General features: G+C 47.2%; 1 protein-coding gene and 2 non-coding genes across 7 annotated transcripts in view; 2 read left to right on the top strand and 1 right to left on the bottom strand.

Annotated features, from left to right (window-relative positions):
* Positions 1-24,212, top strand: part of LOC144728568 (WASH complex subunit 2-like) — a 29,155-nt gene extending 4,943 nt beyond the window's left edge. For 2 of the 5 annotated variants that reach the window (XM_078608090.1, XM_078608088.1), the window contains exons 4-25: positions 1,075-1,140; positions 1,684-1,851; positions 3,468-3,561; positions 3,662-3,741; positions 3,867-3,920; positions 4,298-4,493; positions 5,778-5,840; positions 7,947-8,041; positions 9,162-9,234; positions 10,383-10,442; positions 10,859-11,023; positions 11,661-11,836; positions 12,537-12,599; positions 12,729-12,818; positions 13,031-13,272; positions 14,071-14,200; positions 14,523-14,915; positions 15,662-15,739; positions 16,550-16,756; positions 17,355-18,533; positions 19,344-19,560; positions 20,376-24,212. In XM_078608090.1, the coding sequence (XP_078464216.1) occupies positions 1,075-1,140; positions 1,684-1,851; positions 3,468-3,561; positions 3,662-3,741; positions 3,867-3,920; positions 4,298-4,493; positions 5,778-5,840; positions 7,947-8,041; positions 9,162-9,234; positions 10,383-10,442; positions 10,859-11,023; positions 11,661-11,836; positions 12,537-12,599; positions 12,729-12,818; positions 13,031-13,272; positions 14,071-14,200; positions 14,523-14,915; positions 15,662-15,739; positions 16,550-16,756; positions 17,355-18,533; positions 19,344-19,560; positions 20,376-20,503 (4,017 nt within the window). In that variant the 3' untranslated portion in view covers positions 20,504-24,212. The remainder of the gene's footprint in view (positions 1-1,074; positions 1,141-1,683; positions 1,852-3,467; positions 3,562-3,661; positions 3,742-3,866; positions 3,921-4,297; positions 4,494-5,777; positions 5,841-7,946; positions 8,042-9,161; positions 9,235-10,382; positions 10,443-10,858; positions 11,024-11,660; positions 11,837-12,536; positions 12,600-12,728; positions 12,819-13,030; positions 13,273-14,070; positions 14,201-14,522; positions 14,916-15,661; positions 15,740-16,549; positions 16,757-17,354; positions 18,534-19,343; positions 19,561-20,375) is intronic. The other 3 variants (XM_078608091.1, XM_078608092.1, XM_078608093.1) reach the window with 3 other exon arrangements.
* Positions 24,213-26,521: 2,309 nt separating this feature from the next.
* Positions 26,522-26,593, top strand: TRNAP-CGG (transfer RNA proline (anticodon CGG)). Its single transcript has one exon. It is a non-coding gene; the product is annotated as a tRNA-Pro (tRNA).
* Positions 26,594-27,037: 444 nt separating this feature from the next.
* TRNAP-AGG (transfer RNA proline (anticodon AGG)) lies at positions 27,038-27,109 on the bottom strand. Its single transcript has one exon. It is a non-coding gene; the product is annotated as a tRNA-Pro (tRNA).
* Positions 27,110-27,645: the final 536 nt, after the last annotated feature.

Genomic DNA, 27,645 nt, shown 5'->3' with positions numbered 1-27,645 from the left:
CGTCACTACTTCTTGGCTACTGCCAACTGTGCAGTTTTGCAGACGTCATTGTGACCGTTTGTCATTTACAACCGCTGTGGGTTGGGCTTTTATATATATACTAGCAGAAGTACCCGGCGTTGCCCGGGTGAAAAATATATTTCTTAATAACCTTACATATATACACAGATGGGCTGCTACCCCCCCCCCCCCCCCCAGCCACGATCTCCTCGGCCGCTGTGCAGTAATATGTACGGCCTATAGTGTGGTGGGGTGTCGAGGCCTAGTACCGTGCAGAGCCTCCGGCCTCGCCTAAATTGCCCACCCGGCTGAGGCTGGGTACTGGGGCCGTTACCCCCCCCCCCCCCCCGCGCTACAATAATACTGTCTTATCGCTATAATTTTATTATCTACCGACCCTATAATAGTAATTGCACACATTGGGATTGGGGGGGGAGTGAAGAGGACGTGAAACTTTGATGAATTTACCTCAGAGTCGCGTGTTAATGCGTGCGCATATTTGTAACGGGAATTAAAAATGGCGTCCACCCCGCAGCGAATGCGTCGCTACCCGTTGCCAGGGGCAACCGCCGTGGAAAACCAAACGGACCAATCGTGTCTCGCAAATCCCTCACATTTCGTCCAATGAAACTGCGTATGGTCCGGCGATACACAGACACACACACAGACAGATAGACAGACAGATTTGCGATTTTATATATATAGATATTTTATTCGAAACGTGTTTTGTCATCGTCGCGGACCTGTCGGTCCTTGTTGATCTGTTTATTTTTTGCCTTATTTAGTCCAAAACACATACTTTTTAAGGTGCACCCGTGACACCAACATATAAGAGTAGCCTAATTCGTCGACTGGACTGAGCAAATATCTATATTAAATGTCGAGACTAAGACGTAAATAAAATTCCATAGTTTGCCATCGATTAGGCTAAAGACTGTGACTAAAACATGAAAAAGTGCTGACTAAAATTAACGCACATGCAGCTAATGCCGGCAGCGCCCATCTGCCTTCCGCCCATTTCCTTGTGCGAGAAGGATGTGAGGTCTATCGTGGTCCTGCCCCTTGTGTCCACAGAGGGTGTACGACGAGGAGGTTGAGGAGGTGCCCGCCAAAACGGAACCGGCAGAAAAACCTGACCAGGTGAGTTTCCCGACATCATGGTGGACATGGTGGTCACCCATCTGAGCACTATCCTGGCTGCATCCTGCTAAACTTCTGAGATCTCAAGAGAGATAAGGCACATTATGTGCGAGTTGGTTGTAGACGATCCATTTGAAACAAGCGTATCAAATTTAAATCGATTCTCTAGATCCCTCCATCCATATATCCCTGCTTAGTATTCCTCCCCAGTAGGTATCGGCACTACATGGTTCCCTGCAGAGAATTGCCTACAGTGTGACATCGTCTTGTTGTGCCACTTGGAACGTACCGTTATTATTGCTAATTAAATACTGCTGTATGTTGGAAAGCGTTAGAAAATCCATTAGTAAAATGATATTCTGCCTCCAGCAGAAATTTTTCCAAGTAGCTGAAAGAAGGTGGCCTACGCAGCCAGCCCCTTCCCTGCCTCACCGCCACCTTTGCACCGCTGCCAACTGTGCAAATGTGCAGATGTTACCGAAGCTGTTTGTCACGATCGGCGGCAGTGACGGTGCCTCGTCTGTTGCTCTGCCCGCACTGCAGGCAAAGCGCGAGGCGGAGCTGATCCCACGGATCCGGCAGGCCGTGCAGCTGGGCTTGCACGTGCTGGACGGCGCCTTTGAGACGCTTGACGCCAAGGGCGGAGCCGCGGACTCGGATTCCGAGGAGGACGAGGCCGTTTACCACGTGGAGCCCATCCTGGAGCCCAAGGTTTGTGCCCGAGAGTCGCGGAATCTCCTGCGCCTCGTTTTGTTTTCGTGGAAACTGTCGTTCTTCACATTTTACCTAAATCTAAACTACTTGTGTATTCGACCAGGTAAGGCCCACTGAGCTACGTAGCTCTTTTTCAGAAACGACCTGGCCACAAATTATAGCTCAAGGAAGTGGCTTATCACGTTGAAATTTACAGCAGCCAAATACTCAAAACGCATGTTTCTAAAATGTGGAGGGAAAAACCGGAAGACCTGGAGAAAAATCCATGCGACCTCGGGGAGAGAAACATGCAAACTCCAAATATTTAGGCGTCATGGTTGGGATCGAACCCACGATCTTCTGTATACCAGGAGAGGTAGTTAACATCTCGCCACCGTGGTACCCTGTGTGACGCTCGCAGTCCAAAGTTGCGGTAAGTCGAGAGGGCATGAAAGCTGTGTAGACGAGTGTTAGTGGATCACGTAGAGATTTGTCAAGCTCCCAAACCCACTGAGTGGTGAGGTGGCCCATAGATGACAGTGCAGCGAGTCTTTTTGTGGAGCCCCCTTTGAGTGTTATCCCATTGCACACATGGTGAAATTTTTTTCCGCACTCCATATTCATTTCACGTAAAAAACGCTATTTCTAAAGGGATTGGTCACCGCATCGCAATATAGAACTCTCCTGAAAAAGTTGAGACTCTATGGCTTTTTTGATAAATAAATGACATTGTTATTTATACAAGTTGAACTTTGGCTAAACTATGTCAAAGCAAAAAAACACTCCCATAGTGGTTCCTGCGCAAACCAACATAGGGTGGTGCACGCATCCTCTTCAAAGTCCTAAGCCAGTGGTTGAAATTCTATTTTCCTGTGCGGGGGGTGAATCATCCTCTCGTACATTATCAACAAAGTTGTCCTCATTTTATGGACCTCAGAAGGGTTTCAGCCAATTCAAACTCCAATGGGAATTTGAACTTGTAACCTTTCCGACTGCGGTTGGTCATGGGTTGTAATCGCAACACTGCCTGGCCAATCGGGGTTCCACACTGGGAAAGCGTTCTTTTTTTAATGGTTAACAAAATCAACCATTAATTTTGATAGAAAATGTATTATATTGTTGAGGGCACAATGAGAGCACACACCTTTTGGGCTCAGAAAGCATCCAAATAATGAAATCTGTCTAGCTAGCGCACACTCTGCTTTGAAACTGGTGACATGAGTTGGCTTCCCAGCGACGGCTCACATCAGTGGCAAGCGATCTCTGAACCGGTCTTGCCCACCTCCCCCACCACTTCGCCAACCCGCACTGACCAGTTTGGTGAAGTATGGCCAAACGGCCTCCTGTGGCTGATGGTGCGTAGGGAGGCCTTCATTCACCAGTACATTGACAAAGGCCTGTCAAATAAACTAAACTCACTTTCAGAACGTGAAGTGTATTATGCCAGTCATATATGTGTGCTGTGGTTCAGTCTTGTGGCATTACGAGTGCCGAAAAGCCCACATGGCTATGTTGTACGTATCTGTGTTGTATGTATGTTGAATTTCTTTCGCACCGTACGTTGCCAGCCACGCTAACCTGAGGAGGTGCGGGATTCGAATCGCGACTGAATCTGCGCCCGCTCTGCCCTACAGGACCCTTACTTGGACCGGCCCCTGCCTCACATCATTGGCTCACAGCAATTCCTGAGCTCCGACGATGTGGGACTGGCAGACATCAGCAGCGATGGTGAGTGTTCCCTGCGGTTTAAGGAAACTTAGCCGCGGCATTGTGTTGATAATTTAGTTGAAACTGCAATATTGCTGGATGTCTGTTTATCCCTTGGTAGAAGACGCCGCGGACAGCGACAGGGAGAGCGCGAGTGATGCCGAGAGTGACGAGGGCTTGCCCAACGGGAACCCATCGGAGGTACAGCCCAGGCTTGCACGACCAACAGATAACACAGCACAGAAAAGGCAACTTGATGGAATTTTCTTAAAGTGAAGACCCGCGCACGAAACTGTGATTGTGTTTTTTTACGGTGGGTTTTTTAGGGAACGACTGAATCGGATGAAGAGAGTGAAGGGGACAAGAGATCTTTTGCGTCGGTGAGTGTTGGCCTTTTTAATATCTCATCCACAAGAATAGGTTTTTCCCCTTTTGTCTGGCAACAAAACTGAAACCTTTTTCAACAGAATCATGTCTGCATTAACCACAATACTTGTGGTCAGAATGCAAACAAAAAACATCCTCATCCACAGTTGTATTACAATTGTGTTCCTGGCATTACGTATTGATGTCCCGAATTCTTGCAGTAAGCATTGCACCACCCCATATTAGAGAATTGCCTCTGGAAGGTGAAATCGCAGAATGACTCATATCTGGAGTTGTTTGGGCTGGAATTGTTTGGGCTTGTGTTCGGCAACTGTCGTAACAAAAAAACATGTAATGAACATTCGTGTTCGGCTGTGCTTTCCGCCTGCAGCGGAGACCGGAAAACGGCGATCCCAGCTACGATGGAGAGGAATCCGAGCCGGATATCTTCGGCCACTCGGATGAGGAGGAGCCGGAGAGACGGGGGGTGGCGTCGCGCCCCCCACGACCCACGGTGCTCTTCCCTGACGACCGCACCTCCAAGCTGCCCCGTCGGAAAATGAGCGTCGACTCGGAGGACAGATCATGTAAGCACGTGGAAGGGGAGGTGGGGGGGGAGGGCTTAGGATGTTCACAAGCAGGGCTTAATATCATGCGGGCCTGGTCGTTTAGGCGACCCGGGAAATAATTCCCCACCGGCACGCCACATCCAGTCTCTACCCCTGGCTATGGCGACTTGTCACCTGCCACGTACTCCGGTCTACCAGCGAGCTGTAAAATACTTTCACACCCGGCACACCACATTCAGTATACTTCTCGCTATGGCTGTGGCTATGGGTCATATGCCACATACTACGGTCTACAACTGACCCAGAAAATATTCGGTGAGAAAATAATCTCGATTCATAGGTGATAATAAGCAGCCAGACAGATTAAAATATGGACTTTTTATTTTTTTGTAACCCAACCAAATCTCACAAGCACAATAATATGTGAGATTTTCATGATATTCGTATATATAGTCTACAAATAATGTTCTTGTGATTTTCATGAAACACTGAGGCTTGTTAAAAACTGAGTTTCTTTACCTTAAAATATAATTCCTGCTGCAACCCACGAAAATCCACTGCTGGATGAAGGCCTCCCCAAGTCGTTGCCAAGTCGTTATTGTCTCGCAACAATCCATTTAACTCTCGCACACGAGCTAATTCTATTGCTCCATCTCCATGATGTGACGTTCTCTCTGGCGTGGCGACTGTAAATCACTGTCAATAGGCTTACACACTGGCGAGCGTGCTGTTCACTAGGTTATCCAGATTCATTGAGATATAGTCGATCCTTACACTCCTGTTACGTTCACAGGACATGTGTCTTCATGCAAATTATATGTAAGTGATCTGCAAATATAATATTCAAGCTAAATTTAGCGGAAAAATCTGTATAAATAAAACAGACACGAAACCAATACAAACGCAGCAGTATAATCAAGACAAAAAAAACATAGCTCGTCTCCAAATCGTGACGCATTCATCACATCGGTCGGTGGAAGGTGAATCTTTACGTACCTACGATAGAGCCTCCGCATAAACACAAACACGTGCTGTGGTAGGAGGAAGCACAGTGCCAACTGATATCTTAACATAAAAAAATCTCCCGATGCCAAAAATGCAACAATAATGTCCATGCAGCCATGGCAGATGGTGTCAATTTAATTTAAATTAATCCCATGCCATGCTGCAACCGAGCTTTTGTGGTTGTAAGCCGTGCAACTATGCTGTGGAAGCTGTGGGTTTCGCGCAATGTTTAGCTAATGTCGACACCGCTGGTCGTTCTCGTTTGGGCTTTGTCTCTCTCATCTTTTTTTCACTCAGCGAATGCGTCGGGCGAATCTGCTGCTCGCAGAAGACACCCGGAGCGGACGCCCAGTCGCAGAGGTGAGACGCTCTGAGGGTTCGCTCCATTGAGGGTTTCGCCATGTTTTTGTGCTGTTGCAATCCGTGTGTTGACTGTATTTTCACTGCGTAGGTTTTTCACAGTTGTGCCATATAGTTTTCCCCTGTGTTTTCTGGTTGTGCTGTGTTGTTTGGCACGATGCCCCTCGGCTAAACAACTGCACTCTGTGACATTTCATTATGTTATGGGTGCAGTATGAGTGCAAGTATTATCTCCATATATATATAAAGGAGAAGTTGTGATTATTTATGTCTGTTCAAAATGTTTAGCGTACTTCACGACATGCAACAATGAAATTTGCCATGTGGGTACTTTCCAGACTGTACACCGTGCAAAAATTATTAAAATACACTTTTTTTGGGGGGGGGAAGCTCAATAATGCATATTTTTTGCACGGCAAGTGAGCTGTGACGTCAAATCTGTCATGTGACCTGCGAATGTGGAAGCGTAACGCGTTGTAGTGTCGTGGTTAGCGCGCCACGCTACGAACCCGGCGACCCGAGTTCGATTCCCGCTCACGGCCACCACCGGTGACGATTATTTGAACCGGTCCTAGGCCTCCCCTAGGTTTGACTCGGCCTCAAACGAGTAACTGCTGTGGTGTGTGAACATCGCCACTGGGGAGACAAAGGTGGCCGGGCGTGGTGGATCCAAGTCCCGGGCGAAGCCGGGTAGTACAGCTAGTGTGTCATAAATTTAGCCTAAACTGCAATCCTACTGTCATATCTGGGGTGGAGCACCCCGTTCATACCTCGCTGTGCTCGATATAATTCAACGTAAAGCTGTCGGGATGATTGACAATGCCAGCACTCGCTGATCGACTCCAATCGTTCCCTAACCCAGCAGTCAATCGCCTCCTGATCACTCTTCTATCACAAGCAAGAGCTCAGATCTTGGGTGAATGTGCTGCCTGATCAGGGCCCTCAGTTGGTGCCTTTACATCATCGGAACATAATATTGGTCGTGAAAGCCTGGGGATGAAATGTAATTGGCCCGTACAATTTTTCGCGTATCCTCTAAAGGCAATACAATCCGTTAAGTGTTACTGTATGAATACGTGACTAACAGAAGTAACAGTTTAGCCGCTTGTTTTAATAAATAACTAAATGACAGAGTATTGCGGTACAGTCTCGGCTTATGTTCGCAGCACAGACATTACGCGGTCAACACTCGCAGATGAATAACTAAGCTGCATGCGATGGTGGACGCCTCTGATCCAGAACTTTTGAGACAAGGTTTGGTGGATCACATAGATTATTTGTGCGACTCCCAAGATCGAGGTGGGCAGGAGATGGCAGTACAGCAAGTGGGATCATTACCTCATCTGTGTGGAGCTGTTGAGTGTTTTTCCCTCGTATGTCTGGCGGGTTTATTTACACAAAGTAAAATACTCCTTATAGAAAGAAATGGCCAAACATCCCAATGCAGGAGCCTCCTTATAAAATACATTTGAGGCAAATCTGGGAAAATCGGATCTCAAGTTTAGCAAGGTAATGGCATAAGACGGGTCACCAATGACTGCACAAAACAGCCATCACATTAAATAGGCATATGATGATATGGAAATTTGTGGAATATGATTTCTATGAAATATAAATTACACCTTGACATTTAAGGTAACATGAAACAAAAAAGTATCCTTGAATTGCCACCACGAATCTTGGCAGTTCGTAGAATCTCTGGGGATGAGCAGCAGTTGGGGGTGTTGCATTGTTACATGCCTGCTTTGTTATTATTTCATAGGCTTTGTGTACGAGATGATTCCATGATTATATGCTCGATTAATGTTTTTAGTTTTGCCGTCGGTTGTTTGCTGTCACTAACCTCAACTAACCCTGAACCTAATTCTAGATTTGAAGCTTTCGTGACTGCAAGGATTCATATTCTTAGGTTTTTTCGGTAAAGTCACGTAGGTAAAAAAATTAAATTAATAAAAGTAAAATAAAAATAAAATAAAAATCACGACGTTTCGGAGGCAACACAAGCTTCCGTCTTCAGGTGGAACAGCCACAGCACGATAGCTGTATCAAGTGAGAGAAACTCCAAGAAAACCCTACCTGAACCCCCGCCCCCCCTATTCTCCCCAGACATGCTGGCAGCCCCGGAAGATGAAGACGAGTCCCCCTTTGCGAGCACCAGGGGGATGTTCTCGGGTGGCAAGGGCCTGTTTGACGACGACGAGGTACCGCAACGCGACGCAACGCTTCCACCGCTCGTGAACTTGGCACGCTCAATTGATGTGGCTCTTTAGGGCTACCCCTTGAAGGAGGGTGACCTGGGTGGCTCGGAGGTTAAGAGCGTTCGCCTGGTGGCACTGCTGATCCTGGGGTTCAAATCCAGACAATTTCCACTGATTATACCCGGTACCAATTGAATACACTTGAGTAGTCTTGACACAGTCACCAATGGACTCTTATAGAGATGCAACTCATGAAGACCCAGAGACTTACATAGCATACAACATAAATCTAACAGAGAGAGTCTTTGCCTAGAAACATCCAGCAGTTCACCAGCTTGGGTTCCAGCAAGCCTGATAGCTGATGAGACACTCTTTGTTGAAACTGGTTGAGAGTGTATGTTGAATCAATGCTAATGAAATTATGCACAGCCAGAAGACTGTGTGGCTGATTGGATGTGTAAACATATATTTTTCTGTGTCCGAACAGATATGTGAAGGAGGCATATTGTCTGCTTATTTATTTAGTGACTTGCATAGAGATCCACAAACCCATGGACATTGACTGAGTTGTGGTTCAACTGGGTGGTACCGATGACTGCACAACACCATCACGTTAACTTTGGTTCTGTCTTAAGTTTGGTTTAAGCTGCGATTAAAAATATCAGTTTGGCTTGCATGCGACGGCATTACTCTGGTGCAGAACGGATGGATAAGTTCTACTCCCTCTTGTGTGGCACAGAAATCGCTTGAAGTGATGTTAAAATTAGTTCTGTGATATCCGCTTCTATGGGCCAAGCTCTTAACATGAAGGGTTGCACTGTCCTGCAAGAGATGTGAATGGCTTCTCTGTATTAGGACGTAGTTTCAGTAGCACATCTGGGCAATAATAAACAAAGACCACCACCCTCGCAGTTGGCCCTACTGCTAGCAGAGCAACTGTACATCATGGTAAAAAAAAAAAAATCCAACTTTGATCCGATAGTGCTGTTGGTGTCATATCAAGAAAGCGACCATTCGGGACTTTGCAGGAGGCATTGTATCACCCTGTGTCTGATGATGGTCCGTGGAAGGTGTTGCCCACCTGATTAAAATGCGATGGTGCTTCTTGCTGTGTCGCTCAAAGGAGGGCGGGCTCTTTGATGAGGAAGTGAGGACTGAAGAAAAGACTGTGCCTGTCCCTGCAGAGACTAAGAAAGGTGTGGTGTGTGTGTGTGCTGCTCGCTACCCGCTCCTGTGAACGCACCCGCTGCCTTTGAACGTTACGCCGAAACTTACTCCTTTCGTTTACCCCTTGATTCGATTGCCACGATTCACAATCACGAATCAACTCTAGAAATACTTTTTCTTTCTCTCGTTTTGAACTGCCTTGTCTGCGGTGTCCCCGATGTCATATTTGTCTCATTTGTACTGGTGGCTTTGTTACACTTTCTCATTTGTACTATCTGCCTCTGTACTGTCTCTCTTGCCCATGCTGTCTGCTCTATAATATCTGTCTCGATTGTGCTAGTTGTCTTGTTTGTACTCTCTTGTTTGCGTTGTGTACCTCTGCACAGCCTGTTTTGCTTGTTTTTATTATGTCAGTCTAGTTTCTACTGTCAATCTCATTTTTAGTGTCACATCTTGTTGTGTTGTCAGTCTCGTTTTATACTTTCTTATTCACTGTCTAATCTGTCACATATTTCTTATGTGTTCTGTCTCATTTATACGGTTTCATTTGTTATGTCCAATTCTGACCTTTATTCTCATAGAAACATTTGTACGAAAAAAATATGATTCTTATACGAATTATTCGATAGGTAACGTGAGCTTAAGATTCGCTTTTATTTGATTAACCATTATGGGACTGCATTAACCAGCTGAACTGTTATCTGTGCAATGTAGAGAATGCATTGAGAAATCAAAAAAATCCCCATAATTGATAGGATTTAGCTTACAATCTAGGAAAAGTGTCACAAAAGGTGTCATTCGGCTACTAAATGTCTCATTGATGGTGACGCCAACGGTTCTCTTAAATTATAAAAATTATTCCAAATATACATTTTAAAATACATTGGTAAAGTTCTTCAACAGCAATAAACACTCACCCCCACATAAGTACAGCTTAAAATGTGAAACTTATCTTAATAATTAGCACATCTTCCCTTGGGATAAAATCTCACACTTTGCATTGTATACTCTAAAACGTATAATGCCACACTTGCTAATTTGAGAGGAAAATATTTTTATGGAGCCATCATTAATGTTTGCCAGGCATGTGTGTTTGTGATCACTGAGTCGTCGGTTGCAATTGAAGCTAAAATCCCAACGTCTACTGCTTTCTGTGTGTGTCTGCGTGCGATGGCAGATCGGACGTTAACGAAATCTGGGAAAAAAATCCCAGCTGGTGCCGTGTCCTTATTTCCCGGTCAGTGCCGTTCTTTCTCAACTGCACCGAGAGATGTTCACACGGAGGGTTTTGCCACGGTATCGCGATGCTACTTTTCGTCGTACTTCATAAAGTCCACAATAGTCGTGTCATCCTTTTTTGCTAAATATCTTCATCGTGAATCTTCTTTTAAGCATCCTATTACCTGACAAATGATTGGTGAGATAAAAACAAATGAGTCGTTGATATCATAAATAAATATTTATCCTTCCTATTAAACTTGATGATTTTCCTGCAAGTTTATTTAGTTATTAATTGTGTAACTGACAGCATATGCATCACGAGCATAATCGATTGTGGTTCGTGACCAATTGGTTCAGTCTCCCAAGGCCCGTGTTTTTCACCTGAAAGTCGATTAAACCTCCCTTGATGACGCTCTCACACCGTTCCGTCAGGCGAGGGCATTTTTGTGCCTCCGAAGCCGCAGCCCGTGGCCCAGGAGGTGCCGAAGGTCGTGCAATCCCAGCCGGAGAAGAAGCCGGCCTCCACTTTGTTCAGCGACGACGAAGAGGGTGACCTCTTCGCGGGAATCGGTGGAGCTGGCAAGCAGACCAAAGCAGGTGCTGTCCGTATTTACAGGAAAAATAACGCCGAACAAGTTAGAATAACCGTGCTACGCATGGATGTCGAAATGCCTTCCAACGTGCGTCTGTCTTCGGCAATAGATTGCAGTGCGGAAGCTGATGGGTAGCAGTCAGGGTAAAATGTATATGTGTATTTTCAAGTATTTCTGTTTTTCTGGTTTATGACTTTGAGTTTTGGAAGATGTCTTTAGCAACAGAACCTTTATACTAAATTAAAATTTCTATTGGGTCATCTTTATTAGTTGTTGTAACGCCGTGTTAGAGACATTCAATTCATGCATTCCTGCGACATTATTTGGATTCCGTCCATCCAGCGTTTTGACCGATAAAAGTTAAGTGGGGTTTTGTAGGACCCATCGCTAGAAGGGTTGATGGCAGGATGGCAGCTAACAAAGGGAATGGGCTCGAGAAGAAATCAATCGTGGAGATCGAGCGATGAAATCAGCTCGTATGCAGGTGCTCGGTGCATTATTACTCCGCGGAATCTTAAGAAATAGTGACGGCTTCGGAACGCCTTCATCCAGAGTAATCCTGGCCGATGCTGATTATAAAGGGCACAGAACACTACTTAGGTTTGCTTAAGACGTCCTATTTATTATCCGTGGCCTGTCAGCAGTTGCAGAGGCTCTGAGGGCAAAGCCCAGCCAAGGTCTGTTTGCAGACGAGGATGCCGACACTGACGGAGATGACGGTGGAGGCCTTTTCGGCTTCAAGCCGCCATCCACAAAGACCCTCCCGTCCAGGACGGACACCACCAAGGTGTCGCCAGCCCAGAGCCAGCAGAGCAAGGTGGGCGTGCGTGTGCTGCTGTATGCGCGCTGCTCTACAAACCCGGCGACCCGGGTTCGATTCCCGCTCAGGGCAAAGGCGACCGGGCGTGGTGCAGTGACCACCCACTCCCTTCGTGTGCCGTGCTGGCCTTCATAGGTGCTCTCACTGACAGCACTTGCCCCAAAAGCCTGTTAAGGCTATCAGGGGGATATTTGTCTTTGCTGCTGTATGCACGGCCGTGAGCGCGCGTCCGTCCGCTACGCCTGTGAAGTGGAATCTCTCTGAACCTCCTTGAAGGTGTAAGATAGTATTTTAACCTCACACAATTTCGACCCCGGGGTCAGAATACTAACAACTTTGTTCAGTGCTTTTGACTCAAGACGCCTTGGGACATTCGTGGAAGGCGCCTTACAAATAAATATAAATGTTTATAATTGTAAATCGGCGAACTCCCACCATAATTATAGATACGTGACGAGAAGAAGTCTCAAAACTGGCTGGGGGATTAAACTACCACGGGGGGTGTGGGGGGGGTGTTCAAATAATCGAATATTTTAACCCCAGGGACAGATTTCTACGGGGATACAAATGCTATCTCACACCGGAGATTTTCACAAAACTCTTGCTGCGTGATAAGATGGAGTGAAATTCACATGCGACTGTGAATACCTTAATTCACGTGTGCTCACCAATCGAAAAAAAATCCGTTCTGTTACAGCCGTCCACCCAGCCACTTAAACCCAAGGTTACTTCCTCCCTCTTTGATGATGATGACGACGAGGTAAGGTCGCTGATTCACATCTTTTGGATAATTGAATGTGATTCCGAGCACTGTAACGATTACTTGTCGGTCATCGCCGAGACTGTCTTGACATTAAAACTCTGCTCGATTGTTTTCTGGTTTTACCAGAGTGACCTCTTTTCAACGGCACCCACTCAGAAGCCTTCAAACGAAGGCACCAAACCGAAAGCCACCGCCGGCCTCTTTTCTGACGACGAAGTAAGATTATTTCTATCTTTTAGCTCTCATTGTGGTATAATGTCATGTGAATTCGCTTCTAAAGCACAGTCAAGTGTGTCCAGTGACAAATTTGTCCACGGTCGGAATTGTAACATTCTACAGATGCTCACATATCCGACCTTAAAACACATCTCTGGTGCCCGGCGAGTCAGAAACGCGACGTTGTACCGTTATCCGTATATTCTGTTCAGGACCTGTGGGATTCCGCCAGTATACCCAGAGCCAAGGTGGAGAAACCTCAAGCCCAAGCCGCCGGGACATCTCCAGCAGCCCCGGTGGCACGGAAGGCCCCCAGCCAGGCAGCGGCGGAGTCAGCTGTCCCGGCAATGGCGGCGGCGAAACCTCCGGCGTCAAAGCCGCGCGCGGGGACGGTTGACGATGACGACGAAGGGGATGACGACCTCTTTTCGGTGGCGGCGCCAAAACCGGCCAGGTGAAGTCTCAGCGCCAACCAACGTGTGGAAGCCTTCGCTCGGGGTTGCGGCATCCTCGTGAAATGTTAATCAAATCCGGTTTCATCCCGCTATTAAAGCTGAAAGATCATGAGCGCAATTGGCCAAACTTCTCGGTGCAGGACCCTCCTGCAGATGAGTCTTCCATGAGTAAAAGAGATTCGGCCCGTGTTGTCCATCCGCTGCCAGATTAGGGCCTTCACACCCCTTTGGCGTCGTGGGAGTTGTTTGACTATACTTCACCATGCTTGGTCAATGGTGAGGTGGTGAAAGCAGGGAGCATAGACACGATAATACGAAAGTGCAGTACAACAATTTATTTTGCTGCATTGCATTCTGCTGCCTGCAACGTAGCCCCACAGCAGCTTATAACAGCTGTGCTATGCACGGCGATCACCAATCCAAGCAATATCCAGGCTCAACTCTGCTTAGTTTCAGAGATCTGACGAGGTCAGCTCGTTAAATCATCTTGCATAACATTGCCAGTGGAACAGTTGGACTAATTTGATCCTGGTGCGCAGGTGTTACACACCTTGACAGAGATGCACGGATCTGTACCTGTCGGAACAGCACAATGCAGTTGTTCCCCTCGGCGCTTATTTTCTCGTAGAATATTTTTAAGTTCTCCGGCAAACTCTGGTAGTTACGTGACTAGTAGTTATACTGGATGAAGTGAAATATATTTTCCAGTTCGCTTGCAGACTTGAGTAGTTGGCACATGACTAGTAGTAGCCACAGCCATCGTGAGAGGTATTCTGGACGTGGTGTGCCGTGTGCAGCAAGCCGGGCCGGGCATCGCTGCTGTTCGAGGACAACACTGACGATGCGGAGGGAGGCTCTGCGCTCTTCGCCGCGTCTCTACCCGCCGCAGCCCCCGAGGCCGCCCGGCCGCCGGCACCGTCACACACGGTGCCGCCCCCCACACACCCCCACACACACGGCGCCCCCATAGAAACCCCCCCCCCCTCGTGCCTCTCGTCACCACCACCAACGCCACCCAGCCTCCACCACCTTCCCCCCAGTGAATTTAAAACCCAACATACGTCGATAATGGATTCATCGACACAATGTATAATGTCCAGACCCACAGCACCATTATCACCACCAGCACCACCACAATCAGAACCACCCTCGCCACCAACAACAGCAGCACAACCACCATGAGCACCTCCAGTGCTACAACTCGCATCTCGGCCGATCCCCGATGACTCGGGCTGCTCTCTCCCCGCAGAAGACGAAAGGGCAGCCGCTGGAGGCGCACTGGGAGGAGGACGAGGACCGGCTCCCCCCGCCACTCACCAGCTCCGTCTCCAAACCCGGCACGGCCAAGCCCAAGGTGCTCAGTCTGTTCGACAGCGACGACGAAGACGGCGACGACAGGGGTGCCGATGGTGGTCACGGAGACTCCGTTGACGGCGGCCGCCTCTTTGGTGGGGGCGTCAAAAAGCCGCAGGCAGCGCCGCGCGTGAACGCCGCGGACGGAGCTGGCGCGAAGCAGCCGCCGCCGCCGGCGGCGACCAAGGCGGCCAAGCCGGGCGTGTTCGACGACGAGGAGTTCTTGTTCAGCCGAAGTCGCGAGCAGGAGGGCGAGCCCGACGTGGACCTGTTTACGAAATCGGGAAAGGTAAAGGTGCAGCACTGCATACGCTTATTCTGTGCCGCTGCTGGCAGAAGGACCTACCGCCAGAGTAGCTCTCGAGAGCTTTTCTAGGGCAGGGTTCTTCATTGCAAGGCCCCGCAGGCCACTGGCGGCGAAAGTGTCCCCCCTCTGAAAATTAGTGAAGAACACTGGTTTAGAGGGTGTACCGGTTTCTTCATTGTTAGGACACATCGGCACAATATAGTCAGCTGCCTTATACCTTGGGGGGCTGTGTGTGGGCAAGCCCCCCCTTCCATCACTGTGGGAACAGTTGAGCACTGCCCAGTGGTGACAATCGGAGAGCGACGGTTAGAGGTGCAGCTCTGAATTGTCTTGTTCACTCCACTGCTGGCAGAAGGGCCTCCACTAGACGGAGCTCGAGAGAGGAGAGCGCTGCTTAGAGGGTATGTTGGTCTCATCTTCCACACTGGCCAGACCTCTTGGAAGCAGGGGGAGTACCCACACTTTGTCCAACCAAACATGACCTGCCAATCAACTGTCTGTGGTGTAGCCATTGCTAATGCTGGCAGGATAGAGGGTAGAGGGGAGAAGAAGAAACTTCAACTACGGTGACAGGAGGTCAAATCAGCAGCCTCTGGAAATCCAGTGTGCTGACCATCAACACCGCAGCAGCAGCATCTCTTGTTATGATTATTACTATTATGATTATTTCTCTTTCTGTACATTTCGGTGATGTAATGTTTTCACACTGTTCATGTACGTTGCTTTAGAATCCTTCGGAACTGCCGACGCCCAGCTTGCCTCCGTCCAAATCAAAACCCCCGTCAACAGCCATCGGGAAGCTGCAGGTAAAATGGCATGAAATAATAAATACCGTACGTACTCAGGAAATCCACGTTTAACACGCGTTCACACGACGCGTTTTCGCTTTAACACGGTTTTTTCTTTATGGAAGTCTAGCCCATGACAGACTACTCGCTCAAATACAAGTCTAGCACATACCGGACTACTCACTATAACGTGAGTCTAGCACGTAATGGACTACTCACTAGAACACTAGTCTAGCGAGTTAGAGACTACCTGCTGTAACGTGAGTCTAGCACGTGACGGACTACTTTTCTGAGCACCGTGGGTGTTGGCAGCGTTGTTGGGTGGTGCTGGGAGCTAATACTGTAGAACTATATTGCTGTTACTGATGCGCACTGTGATATTCGGTCTGCATTCCTCTTCCTCAGTCTTGGTTCTGGCATCATTGTGTGCATCGCGTCATATCACCATCTGATATTTTTCTCACTTGCCATATCTCTCGAACTCTCACACACTTTTTATTTAAATAAATGACTGTCACACGTAACATATTTATAGAAATACTATATAAACACAACACATGTAATAAATTAAACAATACAATTACAGGCTGGAACAGCAACCACCCCACCTTTACCATTCTTCCTTTGGGAAAATTACTCCCTCTTGAAGCAAATTCGCTTTACGGGGCAATTTCCATGAGCAAAACCCCCGTGGTAAGCGGGGGTACCTCCCGTACGTCTCATTTAGCTGTTATTTTCCTTTCGATGTTGTGATGTATGCGTGTTTCCTTGGCTCGTATCACGTGAAAATGTGCCCGATGTCTTCTGCCGAATGTGTATTTCCTGTAGGCCAGCTTGGCCATTGACCCTGCCAAACTGCTGCCTGATGGCCCCAAACCCAAGCCCCGCCCACCGCTGACCTCGTCCCACCAGCCAGCCAATCAGGAAGCAGCGGGGGCAGTGTCGGTGAAATCCTCGCCCGGGTCGGGGCCAGAGGAGGCAACAATCGGCTTTGAGCGGCCGGCGCAAGCAGACACGCTGCACAGCCTCGGCAAGGTACGAGTCCCAGGCCAGAGAAAACCTGGCCCGTTAAGACAAACTAAACAATTTTTTATTTTACCAGTTTAAGGCCCACTGAGCTATATAGCTTTTTTTCAGAAGTGACCTGGCCACCAATGATAGCTGAACGAAGTGGCTTATCATTGTGTGGACAATTATAGCGGCCAAATGCTCTAAACGCGTGATGTTGATTCTAAACGTGGAGGGGAAAACTGGAGGACCCGGAGACAAATTCACGCGACCACAGGGGAAACATGCAAACTCGACATATAGAGCAGCAGGCGTCAGGGTCAGGATCGAACCCACAACCTCCTGTATACCAGGCGAGGTAGTTAACATCTCGCGACCATGGTGCCCCCCCCCCCCGTGATTAAACTGCGGTAGCGAGTGTAGTGTTTTATGGTTTCATCGCACACGCTTGATTAGGTCAAATTTCAGGTTGGGTAATAAAAAATATTGCCGTGACTCTAATGCAAATAACATTGCTCTTGACACGCAGAGTGAGTAGGGAAGTGCTAAATCTCAGAGATAGCTCTGTGGTGTCCGACATAAGAGAATCACATCCAACCACCACCTTGTTGTGTTTCCACTTCAGAACCGAGCGAAGGTGGGTGGGAATAGACGGCCGCCAACTCGCGCCGGACTCCGCCTGTCAAGCGAGAAGTCTGACGAGCCGGACGGGCCGTCCACATCCACGTCCACGTCTCCATCGCTTTCGCTGTCGCCTTCCGAAGACAAGGACGCGAGGTCGCGGCCATCTCCATTGATGGCAGGACCGGCTTTCTCACCACCACCAGCGGTTCCAGCCGACGTACCATCTCCTCTCCAAGGCGTTGCGAGCATGCCGAGCCAATCGGTGAAGCCTAGGCAGGGACCGTCCGCTGAGAGCTCGACACCAGCTAAGGCCGGAGCCAATGCCGTGAGCGCGGTAGCTTTGGACGAGGGATTAAAAAAACCAGCCGCAAGCAAACAGCCAAAGTCGCTCGACATGTTCCTGTCGGACGAAGACGACGAGCTGTTTGGCGGCAGCAAGGCGAGGAAGCCCGCAGTGATCACCGCGCAGCAGACAAAATCCACCACAGGGTCACGGCCCGTCCTCAGCGACGACGATGACTTATTCGCGCCGCTGTCAAAGCCTTCGAAAGCGAGTGCGGAGGAGGAGGGACCATCGGCCTTATTTGGAAGCAGTGCTAAAGTCGTTGGTGGCGCCAAGGCTTTGGGAATCGGCTCGGACGATCCGTTTGATTTCGATGACCTCTTTGGCGATGCTCCCAAGGCTTCAAAAGTGCGTGCTGTGCCACAGCAGCCGAAGGTGGCACAGTCACCGCAGCCTACCGCCGCCACTGCAGCGGAGCCGCATTCCAAATCTGCAGCTGATGCCCTCGACGCCCTGTTTCAAGACTCGGTCAAAAACGCAGCGGTGCACAAGAAGGCTGCGTTGTTGGATGATGAGGACGATGACGATTTGTTTGCCGGTCTGACGAAGCCCAAGAGCGTGCAGCCTGGCGCCAAAATATCGGACCCGGCCGAGTCGAGCCAACCGCCACGAGAAGAGCCCGAGGATAAAATGGCAGTGGTGCCCGAGTTTGAGAGCCAGAGCTACGGGACGGTTTTGTTTGGCGGGGCGCGCGGCTCCGAGGACGACTCGCAGAGGAAAGATCTGACGTTCAGCGAGTCGGACGACGATGACGGTCTGTTTGGTGCCAGCACCAAGAAAGTATCAGAGGTGCGACCGAAGAGCGGCAGCAAAGCGTCAGCGACTGGCATTGCACAGGTGTGTGCAGAGGGCTCTCTGCTCAGTGATCGTGACTGGACCTTCGCTATAGACCATCTCCCCCCCCCCCATATTAGCTAGGTCGGGGGGAGTGGTGGTGCATTGGTTAGCTCACTACGCTGTGGCTACGTCACCTGCGTTTGATTCCAGGCCATGGTTAATTTTGGTGTCGAGTGATATTTGAACCGATCCTGCCCCCAACCCACCTTTCACTGACCTCCACTGACTAGAGTGGTGAAGTAAACAGTGTCGGGTAACTTTCGTCCAGCAGTGCGTTGACAAAGGGCTTTGTACAGGATGGCCCAAAAGTCAGGACATGGGATTATTTAATGTATTTTAACACTGGCATTAAAACATTTTAATTGTGTAATCTTGAATTAATGTTATCTATTTTCTTTAATATATATTTTTCTTCTTCCTGGAGGGTCATCTCGAATTCGTCATTTACAAAACTCAACCAAGAATCCTGAATCAGTTGAGACAAAACATAATTTATGAATGTTCAAAGGTTACACCTGTAATCTTTAAAAAGTCCTAAACTAATTTAAAAAGAGAATTCATGCATGCATTAATGTTAATGGAAGTCAGTTCTCAATGGATACTTCACTATACCACCTGATCCCAATTGGAATAAAATGTAAGGAAATTGTAATAAAACAATTTGGAAGTGTTTCCACCCTCAGCACATCAAAGTGTTATTTCTCAGAGAAAGTATTTCGTTAACATTTTAGCTTACGGTTTGTGCACTCGTAATGTTGAACAAACGCTAAGTGAAACTGTGATCTTGCACACTTGCTTGCTCATTTCCAGGACGATATATTTGGGGGGGCGGCCAAGGCCAAGCCAAAGTCGCACACTCCCAAGAACGTGTTTCTCGATGACGACGATGACGCCGACATCTTCGGAGACATCTTCCCTGGGCCCGGGTCGAAGACAAAGAAGGCGGCGGTGTCTGGAGAGGGGACGCCACGACCGCCGTCCAACCTCGCCAAGCCAGCAAGCGCTTCCGTCTTTGATGCCGACTTTGGTGCGTGTAAACTAAACTGAACTAAACAATTTTTATTTCACAGGTAAGGCCCACTGAGCTATATAGCTCTATTTCAGAAGCGACCTGGCTACAAACGATAGCTCTACGAAGTGGCTTTTCATGTGGAAATTCATTGCAGCTTAATACTTTAAATGCATGTTTCTAAATGTGGAGGTAAAAACCGGAGGACCCGGAGAAAAATCCACACGACCACGGAGAAAACATGCAAACTCCAAACATACAGACGTCAGGGTCGGGATCAAACTCACGACCTCCTGTATACCAGGCGAGGTAGTTCACATCTCGCCACCATGGTAGGGTTACCACGCGAGGCCCAAATTTATGATGAATTGATACCAGATCGCCATAATTGAGAATCTGGGCATGGAGTGATGACCTCAGGCCATGTTGCATAAGGGTTGTTTGTCTTCCTGGCAGCTGAATGGCTGGTGCATTGGGAGTAAGAACATAATCCCTAGCAACAGCATGAGTTTGCGTTCTAAGCTCACTTGAACACCGGTCTATCCATTTTTCTCACGACATTTTGGGTATTACAAAAATCCCAGCCTACCAGACTTTACGAGCATTTTCTGTACTCGGGCCCCCTTGTTTTGTCATGAATGTTTAAACACCTGTATTCAAGTCTAATATCTTGAGCCACCTGGCCACCTTCAGTTAGAGAAGGTTTTCATGCAAAGAGTGGACCACGTGCTCGATCGTGTGAGGCAGAGGAGTACGGTAAGTAGTAGTGATATACACCAAAGCTTTGTTGAAACTTGCCGCCGTTTGTCTTTTTTATCCCCCCCCCCCGGCAGATGACATCTTTGTGGTGGAAAGCTCCGCCGCTTCAAAGAAAACGACGCCGTCACGACCGGCTGAGCCAAAGAAAGACAAAGTGGACACCATTTTCACCGACCCACTCAACGCACTCGGTGGTCCATGAAGAAGAGATAAAACAAACAAAACATTGTAACGTCTTTTATATATATGTATGTTAAAAAACACACACAAATGGCACTTTTATTTCCAGGGTAGAAGCTGCAGTCTAGCATTGCTTTTTTCTAACCTGTGCTGCTGGTGGTCGGCAGTCGCAGTGCCGAGACGTGATTCTATTACTGCTAGAGGAGGCTACGGTGAAGGTACACAGATGTAACGAAAATTCTTGACACCAATGCCGCTTTTGACTTGCCGCGCACCGAGCAGTTGTAGAAGCCCGACCAAAAGACCCACGTGGGGAGGGAGGGAGGGAACAAACGTAGGGACGCCGTGAGCTTTCGGACATTTCTATTCGTCAATTAGAAGTTGGGGAGAATAGGCTTCTAGAGACAGGCGACACAAATATCCCCGTTTCCACAGACACATCTGGTCCGCACCAGCGCGTGTGGGGCCCCCCTCACGGTCCTGGCGGTTTCCCACTGGCTGTTTTCCGTGCCAAGCAGTGAAACTCTGTCCTCACAATACATTTGAATTTGGCATGGGGGGGGGTTTAATCATTATTGTCATAAGCGACAGATGCGACCATTTTCTTTTTCTAACCTTTACTCGGCATCTAACGGATTCACCATTCCCCCCTTCCCCATTGATTTACTGAATTGTCACGATTCAATTATTTTTGTCGCCATTTTTGCAGTCTTGTATTTAATCTTTTGTTTCGTTCGTACACCGTCGGTCACCGTTAGCCAAAATGTGATGGTGCATTTTGTGCAAAAAAATCTCTTGCACGCATGATTTGGTGCACGTAAGCGTAGGAATTCATGTTTTTTTCTGTTACGAATCGGGGCAGCCGTTACTTTCTTACTGTTTACCATCCCAAAAAACGTGCTGGCAGGGTGGTGGTCTGAGGTTGCCAGTCGCTCTCCCTGGCTTGGCTGTTCCCTGTACGGTGGGAAGAGGCTGCTCTTGGCTTTTTGCCGTCGGTAAATTCAGATCTGTACGGAGGGACGTGCACATGTTAGTCGGAGGCTTTATAGAAATGACACTTTAACCAAGAGCTCTGTTTAAAATTAAATGATATTGTAATAATACTTTACATTTGAAGAAATCTTTTTAAATAACACTTGCTGCTTACGTTTGTTACCTAGAATCCAGCATTACACAGAATGGAAGAATGCCTTGCCTTACTAATTACGATGACCTGGATTACTATGGCATATTACACTTGCAATATTTATATACGTTAAATCGGTGCAGCAAAACACATCGTATTCTACTTCCATGATTGCATGTCTATGTTCTCCACCTTCACCAGTCCGTATGGACCATCGTATGGTGAAGTACGGTTAAATAACCCCCTCGACCTGTGCTGCTTGGGGAGGCCCTCACTCAGCAGTGATTTACAAATGTGTACGTATGTACGTACGTACACATGTACGTACATACGTACACATGTACGTGGACAAATTGGTGTCTGGTTAATGTCATCGTCGCATGTTGCTCACGCTTTGTGGTCAAAGGAGTAATTTTTCGTGATTCAATGTCACATTTTTTTTTTTTTCGAGTGGCTCGCAAACTTCACACATTCTGAAACAGCCTCCTTGGTGTACCGGGAAATTGGTCGTTGGTTCACATAAACCCATGTGCCCACTCTCAGGCTCTCAGGGCCCCAGTTTGAATGCAGAGAGTTGCCTGTGATTAAACTGAGTTTTCAAGTCTATTGGTCACAGCCCAGTCACGAATAGCTTTTAGGTTTGGTTTTGGCACTTAATTTAGTAAAACATCAACTGAGGACAATTAAAACATAATTTTGACTCGTGCAATGAACATTTCTCGCGATGGGAGGGCCGGTGGGAAATTGCTGCCCCCATCGCATTTCCATGGATCATTTGCAAACCCGAGCTGATGCACTCACGTGCGAGAAATCCGCATGGATTCTTGATCTCATCACGCTAATTGCACAATAAGGACGACATTGGGGAAAATGTATTTTCTAAACGTATACAGGTTTCCCTCACTTTATGCAGCATAGATGCACAAAGCGAAACCACCCGAGACAACTGCCGGTCAAGTCGCTCGCACAGTCCACACAATGTTGCCCCACGTCCGACCGCATAGGCACATACGTGGGAGTTCAAATCACATGTTGCGAATTTTGGGTGAAAATAGGATGACCATATATACGCAAAATCGCACAAACCGGACACGCTTAAAGCGAGGGAAATGTGGCATATCGGTTTGTCATGTGACAATTATGTATCACATTTGCAGGAAAGTGCACCCCGTACTGTGTGATTGATGACAGGCCACAATTCACCAAGAGTCCTATTAAAAATATATTCACTGGGTCCATCTTCGAAGGCACAGCGCACTTTTCCGAGCGTTTCAAATGGATTCTTCATCTCATGACATGGCGTCGATTACGCACTTGGATTAAGTTATGGGTAAAATACGAAAACATTTAATTCTGAACGTTATCCATTGTAAGCCGATCTGGGTACCCTGGTCTTAATTTATCACCGAATATATTCTGTATTGTTCGTAGCTTGAAATACGGATGTGACGAATAGCCACTGCCAGGCGCAGAGATTTTCCAGGTTGCTTTTCCCCTGACAGACCCACGTGAAATTAAGTTCGGATTGACCCGCATACCACGTGGTAACTGAAATTAGGAAGCCGTTGCGATGCACACGTCTATAGATGCGCGCATCAACCAACTTGAATGCTTGGCTAGACATTGCACATGCGGATGTAACTTGACCAAAAGCAGATGATAATAGTTGGAGACTTTATATTGGGAGCGAAATGCTCTTCAGAGGTATTTGGAGCACATTTTATAGAGACAATTTGTGAACTTAGATTAAGTACTTTTTTAATTTTTTCCCCCCCCGAGTGATTTCGAGCTATAATGCTGTCGACTGAAGATCTGGAGAGTTTCTCAAGAGCCATGCTGTTGTAAATCATAATAATGAAACCTTAACTTGATTTTTTTCAGCTTATAACATTCTGTTCACTTTTTTTGTATGTAAATATAAATATCCATACAATTTTCGTTTCCTTTTGGAGGGGGTGGGGGGTTATATTAAATTTGCAAACGAAATTGTGTGCTTGGCAAAGCAAATCTGTGGTTTAAAAAAAAAATCCAATTGACCTGTGAATATTTCAGAATACGTGAGCCCTCGTCCTCAGTTCTCACACTCATGCTGTCCTGCTCCCCTGTGTTGCTTTTGAGTCGTTACCCCCCGCCGCGCGTTATGGTGGCAGACGCGTCCCCTACCACGTGCTGGGATTTTAAAAAAAACGTGGGACATCGTGCTGGACAACTTGTCGGGGGCGAAATAAAAACACTGGCTCGCGTAACTTCAGATCGGGCGGGAACCTTGCAAAATATTGCTGGATATTCCATGCCATGAGGCAGGCCCCATCGTCTCGATAACAGGAATGCACTAAGTCTGGGGTCTGGGGACGTCTCTACGGCCCTTAAACAGTTTCACGAGGTGCAATTTGATTCGCAATTTTAGGTACTGATATATATAATAATAACTTCATTTCTGTAAAAAAAAATAACTGCCTTTGCTATAATTAAAAAAATTGTTCTGATTGTACTGTGCATTAAAGTATTATATCATTGATTCATTAAATGTGACGACGTAAATTCATCTCATGTGATCAACAATAATTATTTCATACTTATGGACAATAAAGTGTTAACACTTAAATGATCCTGTCAAGGTTCGGTGTCTTATCAATATCCGGATGCTTACCCCCTACCCCCAGCCTGCACAAGATTCGAGGGTCCTGATTCATTTAAATAAATAATGTCATCGTGGTGAATGCTCACGAGCCACTCGTGGCTTCATGCATCATGTGAACCCACTATATATAAACCTCAATTAAAAAAACATTGATTATTATTCCATGCACGTCTCAGCTGAGACCGCTTAGATCCTGGTTCGAAATCCGGGCAACGGGCTGTCACGAAGTCGCGTTCTCAAGTGCAGCAAGTTGATGGTCTCAGCCTGGTCACCGTTGATTGCAAACAAAAAAAAAACCTAAAATTGAAAATCGCATTCCTATAATTTACCAACGCCACGAAAATTATACTCGGTGGCTGAGCGGTCGGGGCAGAGCCGGCCCAGCTACTAAGCGACCCTTGCAATTGCAAAGGGCCCCGTGGCCAGCAGAGGGCCCCCTAGAGTCACTGCTAGCTAGTGGGTGAAAAAAATCATACATCAAAGGGGCCTCCAACCAAATTTTGCTTAGGGCCCCCGAAGGTCTTGGGCCGGTTCTGGGTCGGGGAAAGTGTTGCCGCTTAATGTATGAACCAAACGTCACTTGTGAAGGTATTTTTAAGGGGCAGCGAGCTGCTTCCGTGGGTAATTCTCTTGAACACCAATGTTTGCGCAGATCCGAGTGGATAGTTTCGTCCCATGACGTGACGCCAATGGCTCAGTCGGGATAACCTTGAGGAATAAGGCCAAACAACAGCGAATTGATGCATTCTTACACGCATGCTTTACCATCGTCCAGGCGTTTGCATCAAACACGCATCCCACTCTGCTACTATGCGACATGCAATACAAATTACATTTGTTGTTTAATTCCTGGTGGGAAACGTCGATGCAGGAAGGCCTGTAGACTTAACACAAATATTATTAGATTGTGTATTGTTAGGTGAAACAAAGCATCGAGTTCATTCCCATTGATGATTGAGAATGTGCTCAGTAAACACATTCCTGCGGAGGGAGCTGGTAGGAACGTTGGGTTGCTCGGTCAATGGCCAGGGTCAACGGCGGCGTGGTGTATTCCGCTAATATGCCTGACTGTGAGGGCGGGCACAAGCCGGCGTGAGTAGGTTAAACGTTGAGTTTATAAGGGCACCACGGGGTGACCAGCCCCTCCCCACCCCTCCCACCCCCCAATTTTATTGAACAAATAATTTGTTGATGCTTCGTTGGCAGTTTGTACTCTGTAGAAGGGACAGTTCCCGAAACCTCGCCTTTTATCTACAGTATTTTTCTTTCAAGGCAGTGTTGTTGACGAATTCGTTATAAAAAATCATTTTTATTGGGTTGTTAGTATGCATCCATAATACAGGTTTTTGGTTTGTTTGTTAGATCGCATAAATATAAATGTGTCGTTAACCCCGCCACCACCCGACACAGCCAATGAGGAAGGTATGCAACCCGGTATATGTATCGAGTTTATTGAGAAAGAATGACTTTTTTTGAATGGAACTCGGCCACTTCTTATGGAGAATGTTGCATCGTGGACATCGTGAAGAGGAGGTCTCGTGGTCACGCTGACCTCGTGTGTGGCTCCTTGGTCTAGGCCCTTTTTTCTGCCAAGGGCCATTTGGATATTTATAACATCATTCGCGGGCCATACAAAAATATCAACTTAAAAATTAGCCTGTTATATTTGGTCAAACATGTAATTAACTCACCCCTAATGTGATGGCTGGAACAGACCAAATGATGTTCCCCACCCCTGATTCTCAATTTCCCCGTACAAGAATACGGGGTAAACCGTATGGGTTGACAGCTTTGCTATCTCTATGTATCTCAATGGGTATTCCGCACCTTACCATAATAAAGGCTCAGTCCTTTGTTATGTAGACTAGCCGTAGTCTCAAGCCACACCTTACCATAATAATAAAAGTGGGCCGGTCCTGGCCCATCCTCCCTCCCCTCAACCAGTATATATACGGGGTAGTATCCCTTGGAATCTCTCATTTACTTGATTACAGCAAGCGTGCTGTGACGGTTCCACCTGAAGACGGAAGCTTGTGTTGCCTCCGAAACGTGATTTATTTATTTATTTTTATTTTACTTTTATTAATTTTGATTTTTTTACCTACGTGACTTTACCGAAAAAACCTAAGAATATGAATACTTGCAGTCACTAAAGCTTCAAATCTAGAATCTCTATGGGTCTCTATGAATGGAATTGTGCCACTTCTTGTGAAGGATGGTGCATTGTGAACGTCGTGCAGAGTAGGTATCGTGGTCACGCTGACCTCCGGTGTGGCTCGTTGGTCTAGGGGTATGATTCTCGCTTCGGGTGCGAGAGGTCCCGGGTTCAAATCCCGGACGAGCCCAGCAAAAAAAACGCTCGCTTTTTTTGTTAAACTAATTTATAAAGTTGTTACATGTCGTGCGATTTACAAAAAACTTAGGGCGTTGTGCTATTCAAAATGTTAGTTTTACAACTACGTTGACTTTATTCACCAATGCGCTTGTTCTTAAATAAGTTGTGGTTCGCAGTTGAAACTTTGAACAAAGGAAGTTTTGTCGCCGACTCTGCCGCGTGGTTGTCGATTCAATTCCACGATTCGACGGGGGAGGGCGCCAAAGCTGGCAATGAAACCTGACGGAGAATGCGTCAGAGAAAAACAATCATTTGTATTTGTATTTAGAGCGATACATTTACACGTAACGCGTCTAAAAGCGTTAACGTGATGGGGTCGCGTGTATTTCACACGTGAATGAATGTGACGGAAAAGAAAACCTGTTTTATTTTATATAAAAAAATAAGCGAACTTGGGCTCGTCCGGGATTTGAACCCGGGACCTCTCGCACCCTAAGCGAGAATCATACCCCTAGACCAACGAGCCAGCCGACAGAGAGCATCGCTCACGGGCCTCATATAGATCGGCCTACGCCGTGAAACTCAACAAGAAACCTCTCTGAGTAGTTCTCTCAAGCCCTGATCCTCCACCCTGTCTGAGTTTAACACGCAGCCTGACTTATTACAACCCACTTGGTCACCCCGTGCCATTTATAAATCTCGACGTTCATCCTACAAAGTCAAACAAATAGACTATTGTTGTGCCCGTGTTGAAACGGATGTAGGCCGTATGGACCTGATAACTCAATTTCCCCGTACAATAATACGGGGTAAACCGTATGGGTTGACAGCTTTGTGGGTCTCTGTGTATCTATGGGTTTCTATGGATCTCTATGAGTCTCTGTCTATAATCCTAACCTGTCAACCCCTTATCAGTGCCCGACCTTATTACAAATTCAGATCTTATTGATCACTCCGTGACCCTTATAAATCTCGACGTTCATCCTACAAAGTCACATCACAAGGGAGACACAAACAGACACAAATTATCTTATTAAAATTGTTGTGCCCGCATTGAAACGG

This window comes from Lampetra planeri, chromosome 29, assembly GCF_965212315.1.
Source record: "Lampetra planeri chromosome 29, kcLamPlan1.2.h2, whole genome shotgun sequence".
In the NCBI taxonomy this organism is placed as follows: domain Eukaryota; kingdom Metazoa; phylum Chordata; class Hyperoartia; order Petromyzontiformes; family Petromyzontidae; genus Lampetra; species Lampetra planeri.
Note: the sequence above shows the minus strand (reverse complement) of the source record. Positions and strands in the feature narration are given on the sequence as shown.